The sequence below is a fragment of the Manacus vitellinus genome, unplaced genomic scaffold, assembly GCF_001715985.3.
Source record: "Manacus vitellinus isolate BGI_N305 unplaced genomic scaffold, ASM171598v3 scaffold_8_pilon, whole genome shotgun sequence".
NCBI classification, from domain to species: Eukaryota; Metazoa; Chordata; class Aves; order Passeriformes; family Pipridae; genus Manacus; species Manacus vitellinus.
In genome coordinates, this window is record NW_021940864.1 from 15867083 (window position 1) to 15887181 (window position 20099).

Here is a 20099-nt window from a genome sequence, read left to right on the forward strand (position 1 = left end):
CTTTTCCTTTATTTTTCTTTTCTTTTTCTTTTCCCTTACCTTCCTTTCTATTTCAAGGAAAGAGAAAAAGTAACTACCAGGCAAACAGCTTATTTATCAGTGGAGTAATTATGCCCAGAACTCCCATTAACATCCCACAAACCAGCAGCATAATAGCTTCCTTTCTTTTACATGCAACCTAAATAGGTTAATAAATAAGTTTAGTTCCAGTCATAACCCGCTTTCTGACTTAGCCTCCTGCATTCCCTCTTTTGCAAATATGGAATCCATTGAATTTTGGAGCAGAAAAACCATGAGGAATAAGTTAATATGCCAGGCACTCCAATCAGCGATCTGCACTGTAAATCTATTTAAAGCTGCATTTATTATGTTCTGAAGTTCAGCTGAACTGTGAAAGAGCACATGACTGAAATCACTGCATTTGAGTTGACTCACAGTTAAGTCTAGATGGGACTTGCTTGGCTCCTCACACGTTTCTGTTTCTGATTCAGGCCTTCTAACGACACTTCAGTTTTTGAAGGCTTGGTCAGTCGCCTAAGGGTATAGCAGGTATCCAGTGAAAAAAGGGATTGCAGGAGTTGCATCCGTCTGCATTGGCAGTCAACCAAGAAAAGGTGGAGCAAGCTGGATGCACCCTTTTTCCTCCTGGAGAGCAGAAAGCTATATTATCCCCCTTTTACAAATAGGAAAAATGCAACAGAAATGTTAGTGATTGGGTGCACTGAAGCACAAGCTAAAAATGTCCTGCTCTAAGTTATATAGGGAGTTGTAGTGATGCAGCCAAAAATGAAGTACAGGCTTATATTGTCCCATGCTACTCTCTTAACTTCTAGACAACATTGTCATGGAAGGAAACACTGTTTATCTGCCTAGTAACTGTCTATTTTAATCTGTAAGAACAAACAATGTAAACAAAATGAGCAAACAGAAGCAGGCTTGTACAGAACAATTTGCAGCCTTGTTTTCCAGTGGAAGATTCCATGGACCACCCAAGCTTTGCTCTAGTCCTTTTCTCAACCACGGAGCATCTAATTAAATCCCTTTCCATTCCTGACTCTAAGTAGAAGAGAGCCTACAGTCCTGTACAGTTTCTTTCCAGATGGAAATGCATAATTTAACAGAGATACAGCTGACAGGGAGAAGCAGTATTAGCATTTGCCACAAATTGCATTAAATTACAAGGGATACTTAATGAAGACATATTCTAAAAAGAAGATTTAAGCCAATATTTAGTTTTCTAAGACCCTTCTAAGATTGTAGAGTGCCAGGCAGCAAAAACCTCATAGTAAAATTGAATTTCTATATTATTTTATTGATACCAAGAGTTGTTTGGTTTTGCTACACAAGATCAGTAAAAGGTCATGACATTCTGTCCTACAGTTTCGTTCCTATACATGTATACATATACAAAAAGTTGCTGAGCACTTTACACTATTTACTACTTGGGTACTTAGAACATGAGGTGAAATTATATTCATACTGCTGTTTTGTAGGTGGGAAACAAAAGCACATAGAGACTGGCTTGTTCAGTGGCAAGTGAACTTGCTTACCTTGTTTAACCATTACTTCTTCTCTATGCTTCTCTTAAAAAAAAAATAGGACTGGAGGAAAATTTTTGTCATGCTATCAGTTGTCTCATTTTTAGAACTGGATATCATTGTAGATGTCCACATAAATTAGAAAGTACGTAGCAATGCAGAGTTGCTTTGCATTGGATACTTCTTGAAGAGGCTGTAAGGAGTTTATGGAAATATGCTATGAGGACAAGTGCTTTGGCTCCACTGCTGGCATACTAAGAACTGCCATACTAAGAAATATTCCAGTTTGGAAATTAACCCAGTTGATTGGTCTGGACATAAAAAGGTAGGGGTGCTGGCAGCATTTATGCAGCAGCTGAAATGTTTTGTTTGGGGGCCAGAACACATGAAGGATACAGCATCCTACATCTCCACCTGAGATTACATTCTGATGAGGCCTAGGGAAGCTGAATTCAGAAGCTATCTTTGTGCCATCTCACTTCTGGGATGTTTTAACAAATGAAACAATGGTATAATTTATACAGGTTGAGAGCAGAGTAGGAAATGACCACTTTGTTGCTTCTCTTGGGCTAACTATGGCTTGCAATGCAATTCAAAGTCATTGCAGCAAAACATGCTGCATCCCTTCTCTTGATTTGCTGTCCTCCCCTTGACTTTATGATGAAGCCAGCACAGGCTCTACTCCAAGAGCATGTTCAGTCCTAGTATGTAGCTCACCCTGTGTCAGAGCAGATACTGGTCTGCCAGTGCATGCATGCAAGGCCAGTAATGGTACATAGCACCCTGGAATTTCTAAGTTGCACAAAGGATCAAGAGGAAGGAAGACCAACTGTGTGCAACCATCCTTCTAATTAAATTCCTGCAGTTAAAAATAGCTAGTGGAAGCTGGCGCTTCTGGCACATCCAGAGCGTCACCTTCCCAAGTATCTTTTTCTGGCCTGAGCCGTAGGAAGTTGCAAATGTGATCCGCTGTGTAATAGTGCAGCATATTCTTGGCCAAACTCCTCATCATTTTTTCCCTCTTTATGGTTAGCTTACAAATGTCATATGTCTCCTTTTCTTCTTCAAAGCTATTCTCTGCAGACCCAGGTATCATCCAGGCTTTGTGAAAGATAACTTACTCTTCTTAGTTTCTTCACATCATGTCTATGGTGAGAGAGAAGGCAAACCTGGCTCTGGAGCCCCTCGCCTACTTAGTTGCCCAGAAATGCCAATTGCAGTAATGTTGATATTGAACAATATCAGATTTCCTGATTTCCCCCAACAGAGTTTTCACTGCCAAGTAATTCTGGTCACTACAGAAACAAGAAAGGTTTGAGTTGGATCGGTGATATTGCATAATTAGGTTTTCAAAAGAACAAGAACAGAGAAATGAGAATAGTGGGGAAATCAGTCTTCTTGCTTTTGCAAATTCTAACCACAGAAAATGCCAGAAGTTGCATTTCTTATCAAGAATAAAGGAATTACTCTTTAGTAGCCTGCCCCATGGACAGAATGTGTTTTGCAACATTCACTAGAGAAATGGAAGGAAGCTAAAACTGTTAAGTTTTGGTGATTGATAGCAGTAACCCATAGGGGTGTCTTTAATAGCCAGTTTGCAGTTGAGTGTGATGATTTTGTTACTTTCCTCAGAGTTTTCTTTTGTGTCTATGTATGTAGAGATAGACATGCAGACATAAAGCCAGCTATTCTAGAACAACTCACCCGTAGAAAAACAGATTCCCAAATTCTGGCAGCAATGTTTGTCAACTGCCCAAATAGCTATAAGGAGTATTTGTTTTATTCATTCCAAAGCACAAATAGACACAGAAATATGGGGGAAAGGTAAGAGAAGTCTCTAGAAGCTTGTGCCTCATTGCTGTTGTCTGTGATTGTGTTACTGAAATCATTAAGCAGGCAGTGTGTTCCTTGGAAAGATCCATTTTACAGGGAATGCCACAGAGAATGCCTTGGTGCTCCCCTACTGCTGAAGACCGTGAGTAAGGTGTGAGAGCCCTGTTTTCTGCACTCCTGCCCCACAGGTTAAGGACAACAGAATGAGTGGGTAGCAGTGAACAGTAGAGCAGAGCAGCAATTCTGGCTTGTAAGTCACATCTAACTGAACTCCGAGAGAGGATATACATGCAGGGAGCTGGCAAGAGGACAAAGCTAGGGTGAGCTCAGACAAAAAAACCTCCTGAAGTTTGGTGGCTTTTTTCCCTCCCAGGATGTGTAGTTCAGAGGTAGGCAGAAGCAGTGGCCAGCCAACAAAGGCTATATACTGTGGTTTTGAAAGAGGCACTCGAGCATATGGAGCTTTCGTGCAAAAAAAGAATGTTTTTTTGATCAATTCCAGGCGAGATGGCAGTTGTGTCATTCTGAGTGCTTCTCGTGAGATTAGATGGGATCACTAAGAGTCTTTTGGCATTTTCAATCTGAGAGAAAAAAAACACATGTGGCTAGTGAAATTGCCCAACACAGAGATTTCTTTCTTCTTACTTAACTGGTAGATTATGGGGTCCTGAAGCCATGTCAACCTCATACATGATACAGGGCGGCACAGTCAGTGACAATCTGCCCAATTCTGTCCTGGTTGGGAAGCTCATTGTTTGGAAGGGAAACCCACTGCCAGAATTTGCAGTGTACTATCAAAATACCGTGATGTATTCTGGGCAGAGCTTCGACTCCAGTTTCATTTGTTCATTAAATGAAATTTGTGAATTAATGTGTAAGCATGAGCTTTGTTAGGATGGAATCACAATTTGGTGCAAGTGTGACATGAATAATGAAAGGAGTGAAGTACTGCTCAAGGAAATGAGATAAGTGAAGCTTTTGATTAGAGTAGTAGAGTAGCTGCGTGTTTTTGAGGCTTGATAAACCAGTTTGAGAAGTACAAATCAACCTTCTGAAGAACTACTATATTTAGTGCCAGGCTTCAACCACTACTGTTGATTCTGTGCAAGTTCAGACTCTGGGAAAGGTAGATACAGCTCCTTTAGCATGTTCATCTGAAAGTCCATCTTATATCTGTTAGCGATGATGTCCATGTGCTTCCATTTTGTTGACACGTCGTGGTATATATGCTGTACTTCGCAAGAGTGCCACTGGAGAGTTTTGTGTTCAGCTGAAGTGTAATGAGTTTTCCAGTACTGTGTTTTTTATGTCATATGGTATTTTGTGTGCACTCCAGAAAAAAACCAAAACGAACAAACAAACAAACAAAACACAAAAAACAAACCAGGTGTGGAGGGTTTGCTGTTTCTGAGTTTCTTTGTGAGGTATGAACTTCCGAATCAAATGATAGAATATAGCTCAAGTGTGAAACCAGGAAAGAGGCAGCTACAAGGCAAAAGTTCACTGAATCTTAAACAGGAAATTTACATAGAAGTGTATCCCAAATTGAAATATTCCTTGATGAAATATCTATTACTCTGGTACCGTAGAAATCAGAGTAGTGATGAGTTGTTTGGTTGATGGGAATCTCACAGGTTCAGTGACATGGACCCATTGTTTTCAGAATGGCATGTGGAATTCCTGATTCAGTGCTCTTACTCCATTGTGTAAGAAAGAAATAAATTCGTCACCTCTCATTAATGCTATCTGGAGTTGAAAGGTGTTTATATGAGCATCATCACACTGAATTGTTTCGATGATTTAGAAAACAGAGTGCTCCCTGTGGGTGAATACTTTATTGGCTTTCTGGGGTTAGACTAACACAGTCTATAACACAGAATAACTTTGTTCCCTGGTGCTGAGCAGCATACTGGAATATTATTACACATCAGAACGAAGGTCTCTTGTGCTCCTTCTCAGTTTTCTTTAGTGTGCACTGAGAGAAAGCCATCACCTCATAGACAACTTGCAGTATTTTTTCTTGTAAATAGTGAGGTGGGAGTTACTCTGTTCTGATCCTGATTGAGTGTCCAGCAGAGCTGTGGAGTCCACTTACTAATTCTGCATATCTCAGTTCTGAGGTTCCCAAGCTGTGCCTCCCTTTCAAAGGATGGGTAGCTCATCTGACTCCTGTTAGTCCAGGAAAGATCTGGAGCTCTGGATTCAGCCCACAGATGTCTCAAAGTGGGTGTTCTTAACATCCTTGATCTTAATTTGGGTTCATTTCCCATCACTATTACCTGCCTTCAAAGCACATGCTGATAGAGGCTTTGAAATGTAAAACAGATACTTTCATCTGTGCTTTTTAGATGACATACAAATTAAAAATTGCAGAGTTGTGAATGTTGTATGTTTTATTTCCAACATTCACCACAAACCAAACATTTCAGGGGAATTCATGCATCTGTAATGCTTGTCACTGTTCTTTTTAGAAACAGTGCATAACTTAATATAGTGGGATGTTTCAGAAAGCAAAAAAATTGCATGCAGGAGGCCTTGTACTGAAATTAATCTCTCAGGAATGCAGGGGGTTAACGGTCAGGCTGATTAATCACTGTTAATGAACCATCAGGAAATCTGTCAGGAAGTGGGTAAAAATTCCTGATGGCTGATGTGAAGCACTGTGTGGTGTGCTTTGGTTTTGGTGTTTCCCAACTGATAGTCTACAGTGGGTGTAGTTTAGTTACATCTAAGTCCTCAGGACATGTGAAGGACCAGATGATATGCTGCCCTTGTTCAGCTTGAGTAAGTCAGGAAGAAATTTTCCCCATTCGTGGCTGTGCAAGTACGTCGCAACATAAATGCAAGAAAGTCAGGGATTGCTCCTTCCCAGGACAGAATCTGGTAAAGATACAGAAAGGAAGCATGGTCGTTCCCTCATTCATCTGGTCTGAGCCCACAGGGTACAGGGGGAAGAGTGGAACAGATGGCTTTCCCTGTGTGAACAAGGAGCCAGAGTATTAGGATTTGGATACACAACTGAGTTAATGAATTGCCTGGTGTTGACTGAGGGTGAGGTTTCACAGTTGGCTCAAGCTGATCCAAGATCAGGCTGAAAGGAGTGTTTTTAACCTCTTTCTCCTTTGCTTTGGACTAGCTATCACATGGTAATATAGCAACTTGCTGATCTGGGCAGAAACTATTGTTGCTTGGTCAATGTTGTCTGACTTAGAAGGATCAGAGAACTGATCTGCCTCACTGCTTGGCTGCACAGGTTCTAGATCTGGTGTAGAGGAGGGCGTGGGAACATGAGACAAGGATAAAAACATGAGTGGGGACTGAGCCTTTCAGCAGTAGCATAGCCATGGATTGGCTTAAACCTATTACGAAACTGCAGTCTGAATCACTGGAATTAGCAGTGCACTGTCAACCTACAGGGAATGCAAATTAAAACGTGTTATCTTACACCTCCTGCCGCTGTTAAACAGTGGCTGAGCACAGCCGTTCTGCACGTGGCTCAGAGGAAGGAGTATATGGTGGGGCAGCAGTGTAACAGTTCTCCATGACTTGGCCTGGAGTGTGCAGACCACGTCAGACATCACTGGGAGGTGTGTGGGGAAGGCAGAGAGGAAGAAGAAAGGAACAGACAAGCACCACTACCACTGTGATTCTCTCTATATATTTTTCTTTGGATTAGGGTAATTGTTCTGCAAGACTGTAGAAACACTCAGTTACCAGAGCACAGATTAAGCACAGTAATGCAGCTGCAGACCCAGACCCTAAAGGTCGGGGGTACCGTGTGCTTTTCCTAATACTTCTCCTTTATTTTCAACCCAAGTGTCTTTGCAGTGTTCTTTAGTCAGCACCAAAAGCCTAACTTAGACCTAAAAAGGTGAGCCCTTTGATTCAAGTTCTTTTGGTTTTTGTTGCAAAATTTGGTAATTCCATGTTAAGGACATCTTATCATTTTGTTATGGCTCAAAATTCCATGCAAAGATACAGGAATAACTGTGTTAGTGGAAAATCTTTTTGTTATTTTCAAATATTTCATGTTTGAGAGGTTTGTAACAAAAGGTCTGTTCCTTTAAGCACAGCCATGCAAAGCCACACCAGTATCTGTAGGGTACCCTAAAAAGACAGCAATGCTTCCACACAGGATCAGCAACCCCAGACACCATGGGAGTAGTCACCCTTCCTAGGCCTTGAGGTGAGGAAATAGTTTGAAGATAGTCAAATTACTTTAATTTCAGGAGAGTTTCAAGATAGTAGAGTTAGTTTAATTTAAAGACTGTCTTAATTTAAACTGCCAAAATATCTCTCCAGTGAAACATAAGGAAAAATGTGGGGAGAAAAATATTAACCTCCAAAAAAATAATTAAAAAAAGTATTCCACAGACAAATAAATGCAAATGTAAAAAAAACCAGCCTGCAATATTTCCAGAAATAAATCATTCTCCATCTCATAGGGGATAAACATGGGCTCTTTCAGGGAGAAGGAAACATAAAGACAAAATAAAGAGCTTTATAACTGATTCAATCACTGTGTATGGGGTTTGCATGGTAAGGTTTTTGTAGTGGGGGACTACAGGGGTGGCTTCTGTGAGAAGCTGCTGGAAGCTTCCCCCATGTCCAATAGAGCCAATACTCCAAGGTGGACCCACCATTGGCCAAGGCTGAGCCCTTCAGTGATGGTGGTAGTGCTTCTGGGAAAATGTAGTTAAGAAGGGAGAAAAATACTGCTGTGCAAAAACAGCTGGAGAAAGGAGTGAGAATACGTAAGAGAAGCATCTGTGCAGATACTAAGGGTACTGGAGAAGGAGGGGGAGGAGGTGCTCCAGCTGCTGGAGCAGAGATCCACCTGCAGCTGGTGGAGGAGACCCACACTGGAGCAGGTGGGTGGCCAAAGGAGGCTGTGACCCCATAGGAAGGCCGTGCTGGAGCAAACTCCTGGCAGAACCTGCAGAGAGAGGAGCCCACGCTAGAGCAGATTTGCTGGCAGAACTTGTGACCCCGTGGGGGACCTACACTGGAGCAGCCTGTTCCTGAAGGGCTGAACCATGAGGAATGGACCCACGCTAGAGCAGTTCATGAAGAACTGTAGTCCATGGAAAGGACTCACATTGGAGAAGTTCATGGAGGCCTGTCTCTTGTGGCAAGGACCCCATGCTGGAGTGGGGGAAGAGTGTGAGGAGTTCCCCTGAGGAGGAAGGAGTGGCAGAGAAGATGTGGAACAAATGAACTGACTGCAGCCCCCATTCCCTCTCCCCCTGCACTGCTGCAGGGGGAGGAGGTAGAGAAATTGGAAATCCTAAGTGTAAGCTTAGGAAGAATGGAGGGGTGGGGAAAGGTGTTTTAGGTTTTGGTTTTATTTCTCATTATCCTACTCTGATGTGATTGGTAATAAATTAATTTCCCCAAGTCAAGTCCATTTTGCCTGTGATGATAATTGGTCCCTGCCCTTGTTTCAACCCATGAACCTTTTGTTCTATTTTCTCTCCCCTGTCCAGCTGAGGAGGGGAGTGGCAGAGTGGCTTTGGTGGGCACTTGGCATCCAGCCAGGGTCAACCCACCCCACACAGTCACCAAAGGGTATTTTACTCCCTGAGCATTTCAGCTGAAATTATCTCATACTGAGACATAGACCCTCTCAGCACAAGACTGTCTGAATATATCTGAAGGCTGGAAATGTTTCTTCAGTTCTACTAGTAACCTTTCATCAAAGCATAGCCCAGGGATTCTTGTAGGGAGACATAGGCTTTCCCCACTTATGAGGAATGGATAGAGAGCATCTTTGCTGACAGCTGGTTTTGTGTTATATAGGGCTAATTTGCAGTTTGGGTACAGAGTAGGCAGGGGTACAGCAAGGAATGCTGAGCAGATGTGACATAGTGATAACATCCTTAGCATAATCCAGTATCACACAGTTGTGGAGTGCTATAAATACATCAGGAATTCTCCAAGGCCCAATTCCTTCACAGAGTTGGGCATCTCTGCATTGCCATGGATTTAGACTGCACTAAATCAGTGTAATCCTCAGGCTTCATTCATTTGTGCACTGCTGTGAATGCTCCTAGGAGACTCTAAGCATCATTGAAAGCAGTGTCACTGGTTCTGCATTATAAGGCAGTTTTTGGCAGCTTTTGGATTGATGTTTTGATTTATTCACTAAATGAAGAATTTATCATCACAGGCATAACATTTCTCTTGTACTGCTATACAACATCCTTTTAGGGTGTTGCTTTTAGGCCTTGGTAACATGCTCTTAAAATGTATGTAATGGAGTGAAACCCTGTAATACCCAGAGCACACATGGACTGTGACTTCTTGAAAAATCACACAAGAAAAGTTTTCTGAAGTTCAGTAACAACATCAGGCTTCAGAAACCAAAGCCCCCTCCTGTTCTTACATGGTTGCCATTGCCCTTGCCCAAGAGGACAGACTGGGAGGGCAAAGGCTGAAGAAGAGGTTGCCCAGGAACAAGGCAGTGCAACTGCTGCCATTCTGTGAACTGTAGCTTTTGGCCTTTTGGCCTCCAATTTTTTTTGGTGAGCAAGTCATCTTATTGTGAAATGCATCCTATTATTCTGTGTATGATGGACTGAAAAAGGCTTTACTTGCTGGAAAGGCTGTTGAACAATATAGTTTCCACTTACAAAGCACTTCCCTAAAAAGCTTCTCAGGGCAGCATCATATAAAAATAGTTATACTAAAGTTGTAAACCAGTCTCTGACAAATCAGGAATAACAAAAGCTGAGGTATAAATAGAAGTGTTTTCATGGGTTTTCTCTTCTCTAGAGGCACAGGATCTCAATCAGTGCTGGATTATAAGAAACAAAAATGCCCTTTTCCAGACACCCAGGAAAACAAGGACCTTCCAGACTAGAATATAAATAGATTTTAAACTGCTTCAAAACCATAAAGCTTAGTCAAAACCATGACATTTGCATTTTAGAATGAGCCATATCATATCAGACAACTTTTTAAATCCAATTCTTTATTTTATTTCATACAAACTAGCGTCTCCTACTTTACAGAAAGGTTAAATAACTTACACTTTTATAATTATGGAATGAATTGTCTCCAGGCTCTCAAAGATACGAGGATTATCTCAAAGTCTGCAGTGTATTAGGATTCCTGGAAGACAAATGCTGAAGAATGCAAAATATTACATACTCTGTGTTTGTATTTTGTCAGTGGGCAGAATAAATGCACCTTACTAGTTGTTTTCAAATTCATTATTTTTGTGAAGTAGGTGAGAATTATTTTTCTTATAGCAGGCTTTGAAATAGGTAAATGTAAAGCTACTAAATTTGCTATTCCAGCATTTGGACAATCTTTATTTCACTTTGAGCCTGTTCCTTCTTCTGCTCTCTGCCAACCTTCTCTGATTCTACCAAACCCCATGAAGTTTAATCCACAATACCAAAGAAGGAAGGTCTGTTTCTGTAAGCCAAAAATAGTTCTTATTGCAGTTAACCTTGCAGCTGAATCAGTTCTGCTATTGCTCTTTAAGTCATGTTTGACCAGTCATGTCTGCACAGACCAGAAGCAAGGCTGAACAGGGTATCTACATAATCAGTCTGATGCATGACACTGTTCTCAGTGCAGCAGCTCCTGTATTGAAAACACCCCCCTACAAAACGTTTGCTTACCAACATCTGAATTTATTATACCCTTGGGGTCAGTAGTAACTGAGCTTTAGAGTTACCGACTACTTCAATTATGTATGAGAAGTAAGGATTTCAGTAAAATTTTACTGGCATCAAATCCTTCTGTATATTCCCCAATCACCCTCTAACCTTTCCTCTTGCAAAGAAACGCTAGGGAGCCTTTTTCCATTCTGCATGGAATTCCGCTGTTCTCCTAGTTTTTTGCTTTTAGAGTTATTTATCATTATTCATTCCCACCAAAAGGGAGATCTACAGCCGTCTCACAACCTCAGAGCATCACCCACAAGCAGAGGGGCACAGTAGCACTGCAGAGAGAACTTGCATTCCATTTCACTGTCATACTAAGGCCTGGGTGACATGCAGTTAAGTCTTTTTTTTTGCTCCAATGGCCAACGGTGCAGCAATTATTAAAAAAAAAATCAAAAAGACAGTATTCTGCTCCATGCTGCTGTCAAGTAATAATTTATGCTATTTGACACCAGATATTCTGAGTATTCCTCATTAAAATATTTGGCCACTGCCATTTCCCAGTGATCACTGTATGAGAGATATTTGATGTAAAAATGATGAGTTCTTCCTGCTAGAGCTACACAGAACAGATCTGCGTGCTGAAATTCTACTTCTGTCTGTAACAACAGTACCAAAATAGCTTTAATAATTAATCATGCACTGATTAGATTACAAACTCTCAGATGGGCTGGAGATTTTTCTATTATGCATCAGACAAAAGACACTGGCAATGCTTAACTAGCAATCACCTGCTCTTGCTCCACCTGCCATTGTGGGAGCGCTCCGGAAACCAGAAGGGAGACAAAGGCCTAACAGAAATTGATAAAAACCTTCACCTGCCCCTGCTATGTTCAGGAATACAGAACTGTTGAAACAGGTGCTGCTACAGCTGCAGGCCAGGCTACAGCTTCGCTTATTAACTTGTCATTTGCCAGGCAATGCTCTCCACTGCACTCTGATGGAGGAGAGTACCCAAACTCCAGGCTAAGTGAGCGTTAAGCAAGGAGTTTCCTGACTGGGAACACCAATGCAAACAGCCACTGTGGAAGGGCTGGGCAAGGAGAGGCCAGGTACAGGGCAGGCGCCCCTATCCTGCACTCACCACTGCTTCAGGGTTCCCTTGCAGCGGCTACACTGCTCTGCCCTGTCAGCTGCTTGTAATGTTATGAAAACATTTCTGTGGAAGTGGCATTGTTTTGCCAGAATGATATCATATGCAGCTGATTTTAGGGTAAGTAGGAGTTTAAGACTGAGAACCACTAGTACTCAAAACTGGAAAATTACTTTGCAGCCTTAACTTCCATTAGAAATTTTGCTCAGCTGTTTTAGCTAAGTTTTTTCCAGGCCCTTTGTTCTTGTCCCATGACTCTTGGGGCCTATTTATTACAACTACAGAGGCAAAACCTCTCAGGGAAATAGTCCATATGCTGGTTCTGGAAAGAAATAAGATAATACTAGTGTGTCTGGTGTAATGCTTTTAGTGGTGTAAAATCATACTGGTGTATGATTAAAAAAAGGGGACCTTAGGACCAGTTTTATGGTACTAGCAAGAATTGGTATCAGTTTTAGAAACCAAGCCAGTTTTAGGGGAGGAGGGGGGAAGGACACTGTGGACCAAAATGAGCAAATGAAGTAAAAAATGATAATCAATTAAGTTAAATTTTTCCAGTTGTTGGGGTCACTGCATAGCACTGAACATGGCAAAACAATAAAAAGCCCTCGGGAGGCAAACAGCTGTCATTCCTTGCTGCCCAGAGCAGAACCAGTGGTATCTGGGCAAGAGGGTCAGAGCCAAGCCAGGGCTGGTTGGTGCCCATGTGGTGCAGGCATACTCCCTACTCCCTGCCTCCCAAGGGGCAGGAAAGGCACAGCCTGCAGACAACCCTCAAGATGGCCACAGCTGCTGGAGGTCCAAGGGAATGTCACTGTCCTCCACCCCCATGGTCATTCTCAGCAGAAGTGGCAAAGCTTGCCCCAGGAATAAGAGTGGTTTATGTGACAGCACAGACTGTGTTAGTGGGACCTTTTTAGTGAACAACAGCTAAGTTCTGGAAGCATCAAAATGTATCATTCTGCAATGGACACCACAAGCCACATGGCTTATTTTTTTCCCCTTTTCTCTGCCCCTTTTACCACTGACCTTTATGAAAAACAGAAGTTAAATGAGAGAAAAATAGCTTTAATGAAACATCCAGGTTGGGAAATCACAATCAGACACTCCAACAACAGGAAGTTTTGAAAGCAGTGTTTATAACAGCATCTTGCTGAACTGTAGTACACTTGCTTTTCTTTAAGTTTTAAGCCATATTGTAAATGCGCACCTTGACTCAGCAGCTGGGCATAAGGGTAGTATTGGGGCATTAGTTTAACTTTGCAGAATTTCCTAGGCATAGCAAAGTGAATTAAACTCAACCCCTGAACAATTTCCTGACTCCTGCAATCAGTGCTGCAACTTCTGTCTTTCCGGTAAAGGCATCTGAATTGTTTCCCTGTGCAAATACATTTAAGCTTGTTTGTTATTTTATTCTAGGGAGCTGGAGACAGTTTTGTGGGAGCACTGGCCTTCTACCTGGCTTACTATCCCAAGTTATCCATGGAGGAAATGATCAGGAAGTCTAACTGCATCGCATCAGTAAGTGTCCAGGCATCAGGGACACAATCTTCATATCCTTACAGGAAGGACTTGCCTCAGGACCTTTTCTAATTGATTGTCTAGATCACTGTGCTGATTTTATCTCATACCAGACAGCATTATTCTCCTAACTGCAAGGAGGTTCTCCTCTGCTGACTGGAAAGGCCGGAAAAGTCTCTTTGCTTCTTATTTCAGGAATCCTGTGTTCCTGTTCTACAGTAGTAAGATGGGGTGGGGGTGGTGGGTCTTTCAAACACAGCACAGCAGGTCTCTGGCCCCACACAGCCTTTGGGCTTGTGGCTGTCCCACACAATGCACTGTACTGAACTACATGAAGTTTACAGCAAAACACCTGGAGGATATTGGGCTCCTGGCAGTATTTTTACTGATTTTATCAGAACTTCTGATGGGCAATGGCAGCACATGAAGCAGAGTGTTAGCTTTGAGACTGCAACTTCAGTACTGAGCTGCAGACGCCAAGGCCAGCATGCGGCTCTCAACAAAGCACCGTCCGTCAAGCCCGGGCACGTCTGTGCCTGCTCGCCTCAGATGCAGCACTGCACCTCCCCACATTCTGGAAGGTGGAGGAAGGTCCCTCCAAATGAAAAGAGGACAAGAGTGCTACTGGAGGCAGATTTTGAAAAATGTTTCTAGCCATATTGTTCTAAACATAGGCAAGCTAATTAAGGAAGAAAAGCTTCCAAAAACATCAGAGACGTACTTTGGTTTCTTCATGTTTGACAAAAACCCAGGAGTGAAAAATCCATCCTACTAACCTGGCTGAAAATAATATAGCCCATTTAGCCGTGGTCATAGCTTATCCAAAAACTCATCTTACATGACTAGGTTCTCATTGCTTTTTTTCCTCAGAAGGAGCTGGTGCAACATTACCCCTCCAAGGAATGACACCAGCTTATGGTCACTACTGTCACATCTGTGGCTGGTAGGTTAGAAAAACTTGCAATCCTGCCATTGAATTCCTGCTGTGGAAAATGTTAATTTTTATTGCTTTATAAAACAATAGTTCCTTTGAAGATTACAGCCTCTTTCACAATGGAAAACACAGACAATGGGATTTGCTATTTAATTTTTTTTTTAATTGAGTACTGTAAAAATAACTCAAAAGATAAATAAATGTTACTGTGATGATCTATGTCCAGACATTAAGAATTTTCTCTCTCTACATTGTTTTATTCACAATGGCCTTCAAATCACAGGAGACGGTGATCCCAGTTCATTTCCTCTCTTTTCAGCCCATGTTGCTGGATTTCTGAATCAGCGTTCACCCCGTCCTCCCCCCAGACCATCCTCTCCTCATGTATAAATCAAGTCCAGTCACTGTTCACATAGAGCGGATTTTTCTCTTCTCTGTGAAGAGGACACGTTGTTTTGCTATAGGGGAAGAAAAAGAACTTGTTAAGAAGCCTGAAGTGTTAAAAAAAAGGAGCCCATGTCCCTTTTCCCCTGGCTGCCTTCACTGCTTAAATGAGTGTGGAGCAACTGACTGGCACAGCACTGTTGTTAACCAGCTCTTGAAGGAATTTAGTAGTGCTTTCACTTTACCACATGTAATTTTTAGTTCCTAAGAGGTCCACTTCACCTCTTTGAGAATAAGTATCAGGATTGGAATGACTGAAAACATTCAACAGCTGCTCTGTGTGACTACTCTGAGTCACAGCTGCTCCGTACAGGGACAAAAAGAGGTTCTTACTGCTTTCTACTACTTTTCAACTCCAGAGCCCAAACAACTACAGTTGATGAGCTGGATATAGCTGATCTCACAGTCTGCCTGAGAAGTTAACGAAGTGTCCTGTGGATCTCTCAACAGGGGCACAAACTGACCCTGCCCCTAGCACCTGATGCAGATGTTGGCAAAGTCACTTCAGCTACTGGTTAAGCATAGTCAATACATTACTAAAACCCCAAAATTACAAAATAAATTAAAGCAAAGCTTTTTAGTGTCATTTGAAAAGCATGTTTTGATTCAACTTCATTATATGAATTCCTTTGAAAGCTATGCAAGAGCAATCCACACAGTGACAAAATCTCTTCTTCCACTTAAAAGTTTCGTTTTAAGAAATACTGCAGCTTAGTAACACATTCTGTCACTGCAGCTAGGAGGTAGTGAAACTTGGGCACTCCTGCCACTACTTCACTAAAAAGCTTCATTCTGCGGAGGTCCCAGGTTTCTGAGAAGTACAAAACATAAGGTGAAAATGCATGCCAAGTGAAAATGCTTCCTAACATATTCCTGATGTGAGTTGTTATCCAGACTCAAATTTGCTTCCCTTCACACATGCAGCACTTTCTCACATCAATTTCTCACTTGTATTCTACTACAGGCTACAAAGATCAGAGCTTACTTCAGAAACCTACTACCTATTCTGTCTGAGCTCTTCACTTTCCTACAAGTTGCAAAGCTGCTGGAGGATCACTTTGCACAATGCTTCAATGCAGTAATTCGAATTTTTCTTATTCAAGAAAATAGTCCAAGGGATTTCTGATTTCCCTTTTGTATGGAATTCAAAAGGAAAGGCGCAACCTCTGTCAGCTCTGATGAGAGCATATTGCTTCTCTGGTGGTTTCTCTCACTTGTCATAAAGCTGTTGTACTATTAACTCTAAGAATGAAAAGGTAGTAGTCATCTAAGAAGCATATAAAATTATGAGGAAAAATAAGCTTGAACCACATAACTACTGGCCGTGCATTATATTATCTACTTGGAGCTGCTTAATACATTTCTTTAGTCTATAGCTTTAAATAAGCCTTTTTTGCATTACCTCCACCATGCATGGTCTGGTTTAAATTCTAAGTTTACCCAAATTAAGCTTTTTAACATTAAATTCAGCTTTTTAAAGTTAACTACAGAAACTTGAACTCTTAGTCAACTTTTAAAAAGCTGGGTGAGCAAATGGCAGTTTGGCAAGTGCTGTAACCACCCCCCAACAAATCAGATTCTTAAGCTAAGAAAATTTGCGAGGACCAAAGGAATATAAAGGAACCCATTAACTGTCATCTGGAGAGTGGCATCGTTTGTGGAGGAGGAAGAACTTGTGTTTACTCCTTTAAAAGAAAAAGTCCATTTTGTAAGTGATGGTTAAAATTTGTTGTTCAGAACACCCATGGCAACTTAAAAGAATGCTTCTGTTGATGCATACTTCGTGACTGCTTGTTGGAGGTAGCACAGTCTAGCAAACCACACAAAGAAACAGAATGAAAGAACTCCTGTGTCACTTGGCTTTGCCAGTGACATGTGGCATGGCTGTCATCAAAGTCTCTGATGTGTCAGGCAAGTCATTACTTTGTTTCCCTGCCACAATCTGTAAAATGAGGGTAATGCTTACTTCCCACTGGAATGTCATGAAGAACAGCAACTGTACAGTCATCTGAGTATGAAACATGTTATGACATATTCTGCTTAGATGGGAAAAATCCTGTTACATTCAAATCTTTTGCCCCACACAGTCAGAGAAGTTTATAGAAAGCACACTGACTTTTTCCCCAAGCTCTTACCAATGGGATCATATCTCAATAAGACCAGTTTTTCCTGTAGTCGGAGTCTCCTGACGTTGAAACAGAAGCCCGTCTCCGCGGCACTTTTCATCCTCACCAGAATGTATCTAAAGTCACAGGGATGTCTCTGTGTCAATGCACAGGCACTCAGCTACAGCCTGTACCACATGTCTGCCAGGGCACAGGCAAATGGACAAGGTTTAAGCATAAACAATTTGGCACAATCACATAAGATACTCCATTTCAGCTTCAGAGACGTTCTGGACGGGAGCATCAATATCAGACTTACAACAAGACAAACAGCCCACTATAAACCATAAGCTCCAGCATCAAGTTTAAGTAAACAACTCTTGAACAGGATACAAGCCCACAGAGAAGGAGCTCCTCCACAGAACAGTGTAGCAGGAGGAATAAAAGCATGAAAGAAAAAAAGGAATTAGAAAAATCAGCACAGAACTGAGTCATTATGGCTTAAAAGATAATGGCAAGAGAGGAAGGATGATGGTAGTTAAAGATGTTCAGGCTGTAGATAACACTGTATCAGACTATCACTTCCACATGCAGAGAGGAAGCTGAGCAGATAGGCTGGAATAAGAAATGTGCAAAAGGAGAAGCAGGAGCCTTTGGCACCATCCATCCCATTAGATACAGAGGTTGATGTTAACCCAGCCACAGGAACCCCCTTCCCCACTGCAGGGCTCTCGGTTTGTGGGGTGGGCTGGAAGGACCTGCGGTGTCCTGGGAGCAGGGCAAGTCAGGAGACTGAAAAAGCTGCCCCACACCCCCAGCCTGGAAGTATGCCAAGATCCATGCAACTTCCCAGACACAGGGCATCTTCTGAAGTCTCAAAAGAAAGGTAAAACCCTTTAACCATTCTGTAAATTATGTCTTTCTCTTCCATTGCAGTAAAGAGATGGACACATCTCTGCACGTGGGCTTTGAGTTCAGTTTCCATTTCCCTGCATTTTCCTGTTTCTAATACAGAATGGCCACTCAAAATTAACCTGTTCTTCCTCACTTGTGCAGCTTCGACTAGTGTACTTCCTTGAACAGAAAATCACTGGATTCCTGCAGATTAACTGACCAAGCATATTCTTGGGATTATCCCTGGTTATTGTCCTCTCCTGTACACTACTGCAGGTGTGCTGTGAAGCCCCAGTGACCACAAAGACTCCTTCCCCTATACCTTACCCACTTCCTCAAAGTTTCTGTGCAGTTTCCTCTTTCTGGGAGAATCAGTGTTACCAGTTTGACCAGGCCTTGAAATTCTTGTGCTCCACACATCTGAGGCTGAGCCCATTCCAAACACACCTTGTTCAAAAAAATCACTCCCCAATGAAGAAATGTAACTGGGAGCAAAGGCAGAAAACAACACTAGAAAGCTATTGGGGCACAGGGAGAAACCCAAGGCAAGTTCAGAAGGATAAATATATAAACATAAAATATTCCTGAAGCATATATGGAACTTTAAAGAACAGCAAAAGAAACATCAGTATAAAAAAATAAAATGGGGTGTGTGGCAGAAATCCCTACATTACCATTAGTACCACCATTTAAAACAGCTACTTTTTCACCTCGCAGAAACCTCCTGCTTTGCTGTGTTTGTTTTTGTGAACAGTAGAACACTCAGAAGTTGAACTGCCTTCTGTCAGGGACATACTTGGGAAGTGTGTCTTAATTTAAAACCCTGACAATTGTGCAGAAATTCTGTAAGAGAAAAATCTCCTCAAACCCTGCAAGTGGTTGGTACTGGCTCTGTCGAGGGCTGAGTCTTAAACCAAAATATAGAAAATGTATGAAAGATAATACACTCACATGGAATGCAGCTTCTGGGAATGGGAAAACAGGAATGTGTTCACGTAAATGTATCACTTTAGCCCCTTGCATTTGTCTAGCTAATTTTCTTTTAAAATAGCATCTTGGATGCAAGTAATTTTCTCCACATAGTCTTGTCTCCTTGTGCCCACACTGTAAGAGTACTCGTGTGCTTCAAGTACATGTTCCTTCCTTTCAAAGCCTTAACACACCCTCAGCTTTCTTTACAGGTTGGAGGACTGTGACTAATTTTCTTCCAGAGCCCAATAACATCTCTCCTGAGCTGGACTACAGAGTAAACCAAGACACCCAGAGCACTGACCGCATGCTGTCCACTCCTAGGAAGTGCTCTGCCCACTGTCTAGGGGAAAGCTTCAAGGCACCTGCCCAAAGTTCAGCCCACAGACAACAAAGACCCACATTGTAGCTCAGTCTGCTCTCCTCAGCTAAAAAGGTATGAAAGGTAAACAAGAGCAAGAATATGCAGATAATTTACATCCTCTCTTTAATCACAGAGCACACAGAGGTGTGCTTCCCCCTGCGTAAGGTGCTTTGGATATTACAGCTCAGATCAGTGCAACAGCCCACAGGACAAACTTGCCTTTGCTTCAATTTCAGAACCCAGCAAGGAGTTTCACACCATTCTATACTTACCTGTGACAAGACACACATGCAGAAGGACAGAGAAGAGGCAGCTAGACTCAAGGTCTGCAATTCTCTCAGGTATATTAAAAAACTTTTAGAGAAGCCTAACATTCTGTAAAGATACAGGGTGGTACCCAAAACCCAAAACTGGTTAGGAAAACATCACTTACTTAGATTTGCTCTTGGCCACTGGTGGGTTTTTTGCAGCATGAAGAAGAGAAAAACAAAAGAAACAGTTATCATTTTATCTTGCTTCCTTTATATGTTACATATAGAGTTTTCCACTGCCTGCCTTTGCAAAAGCCGCAGATAGACAGTGGAAAGAGCTTTACTGTCACAATAAACACCACTCATCCGTCCATGTGATGTCAGCTGCCTGCTCCTTCTGCCATCATACCACCTTTGTAGGTGTCTGTGCAAATATAGTGCTCAGCAAGACAGACTGCACTTGCTGCAACCTCCAGG

General features: G+C 42.0%; 1 protein-coding gene across 1 annotated transcript in view; it reads left to right on the forward strand.

Moving 5' to 3' along the window:
- RBKS (ribokinase) overlaps positions 1 to 14822 on the forward strand; it is a 51888-nt gene extending 37066 nt beyond the window's left edge. Inside the window, exon 8 of the mRNA XM_029965103.1 lies at positions 13560 to 14822. Within this exon, the coding sequence (XP_029820963.1) occupies positions 13560 to 13733 (174 nt within the window). The 3' untranslated portion in view covers positions 13734 to 14822. The remainder of the gene's footprint in view (positions 1 to 13559) is intronic.
- The last annotated feature ends 5277 nt before the right edge of the window (positions 14823 to 20099 follow it).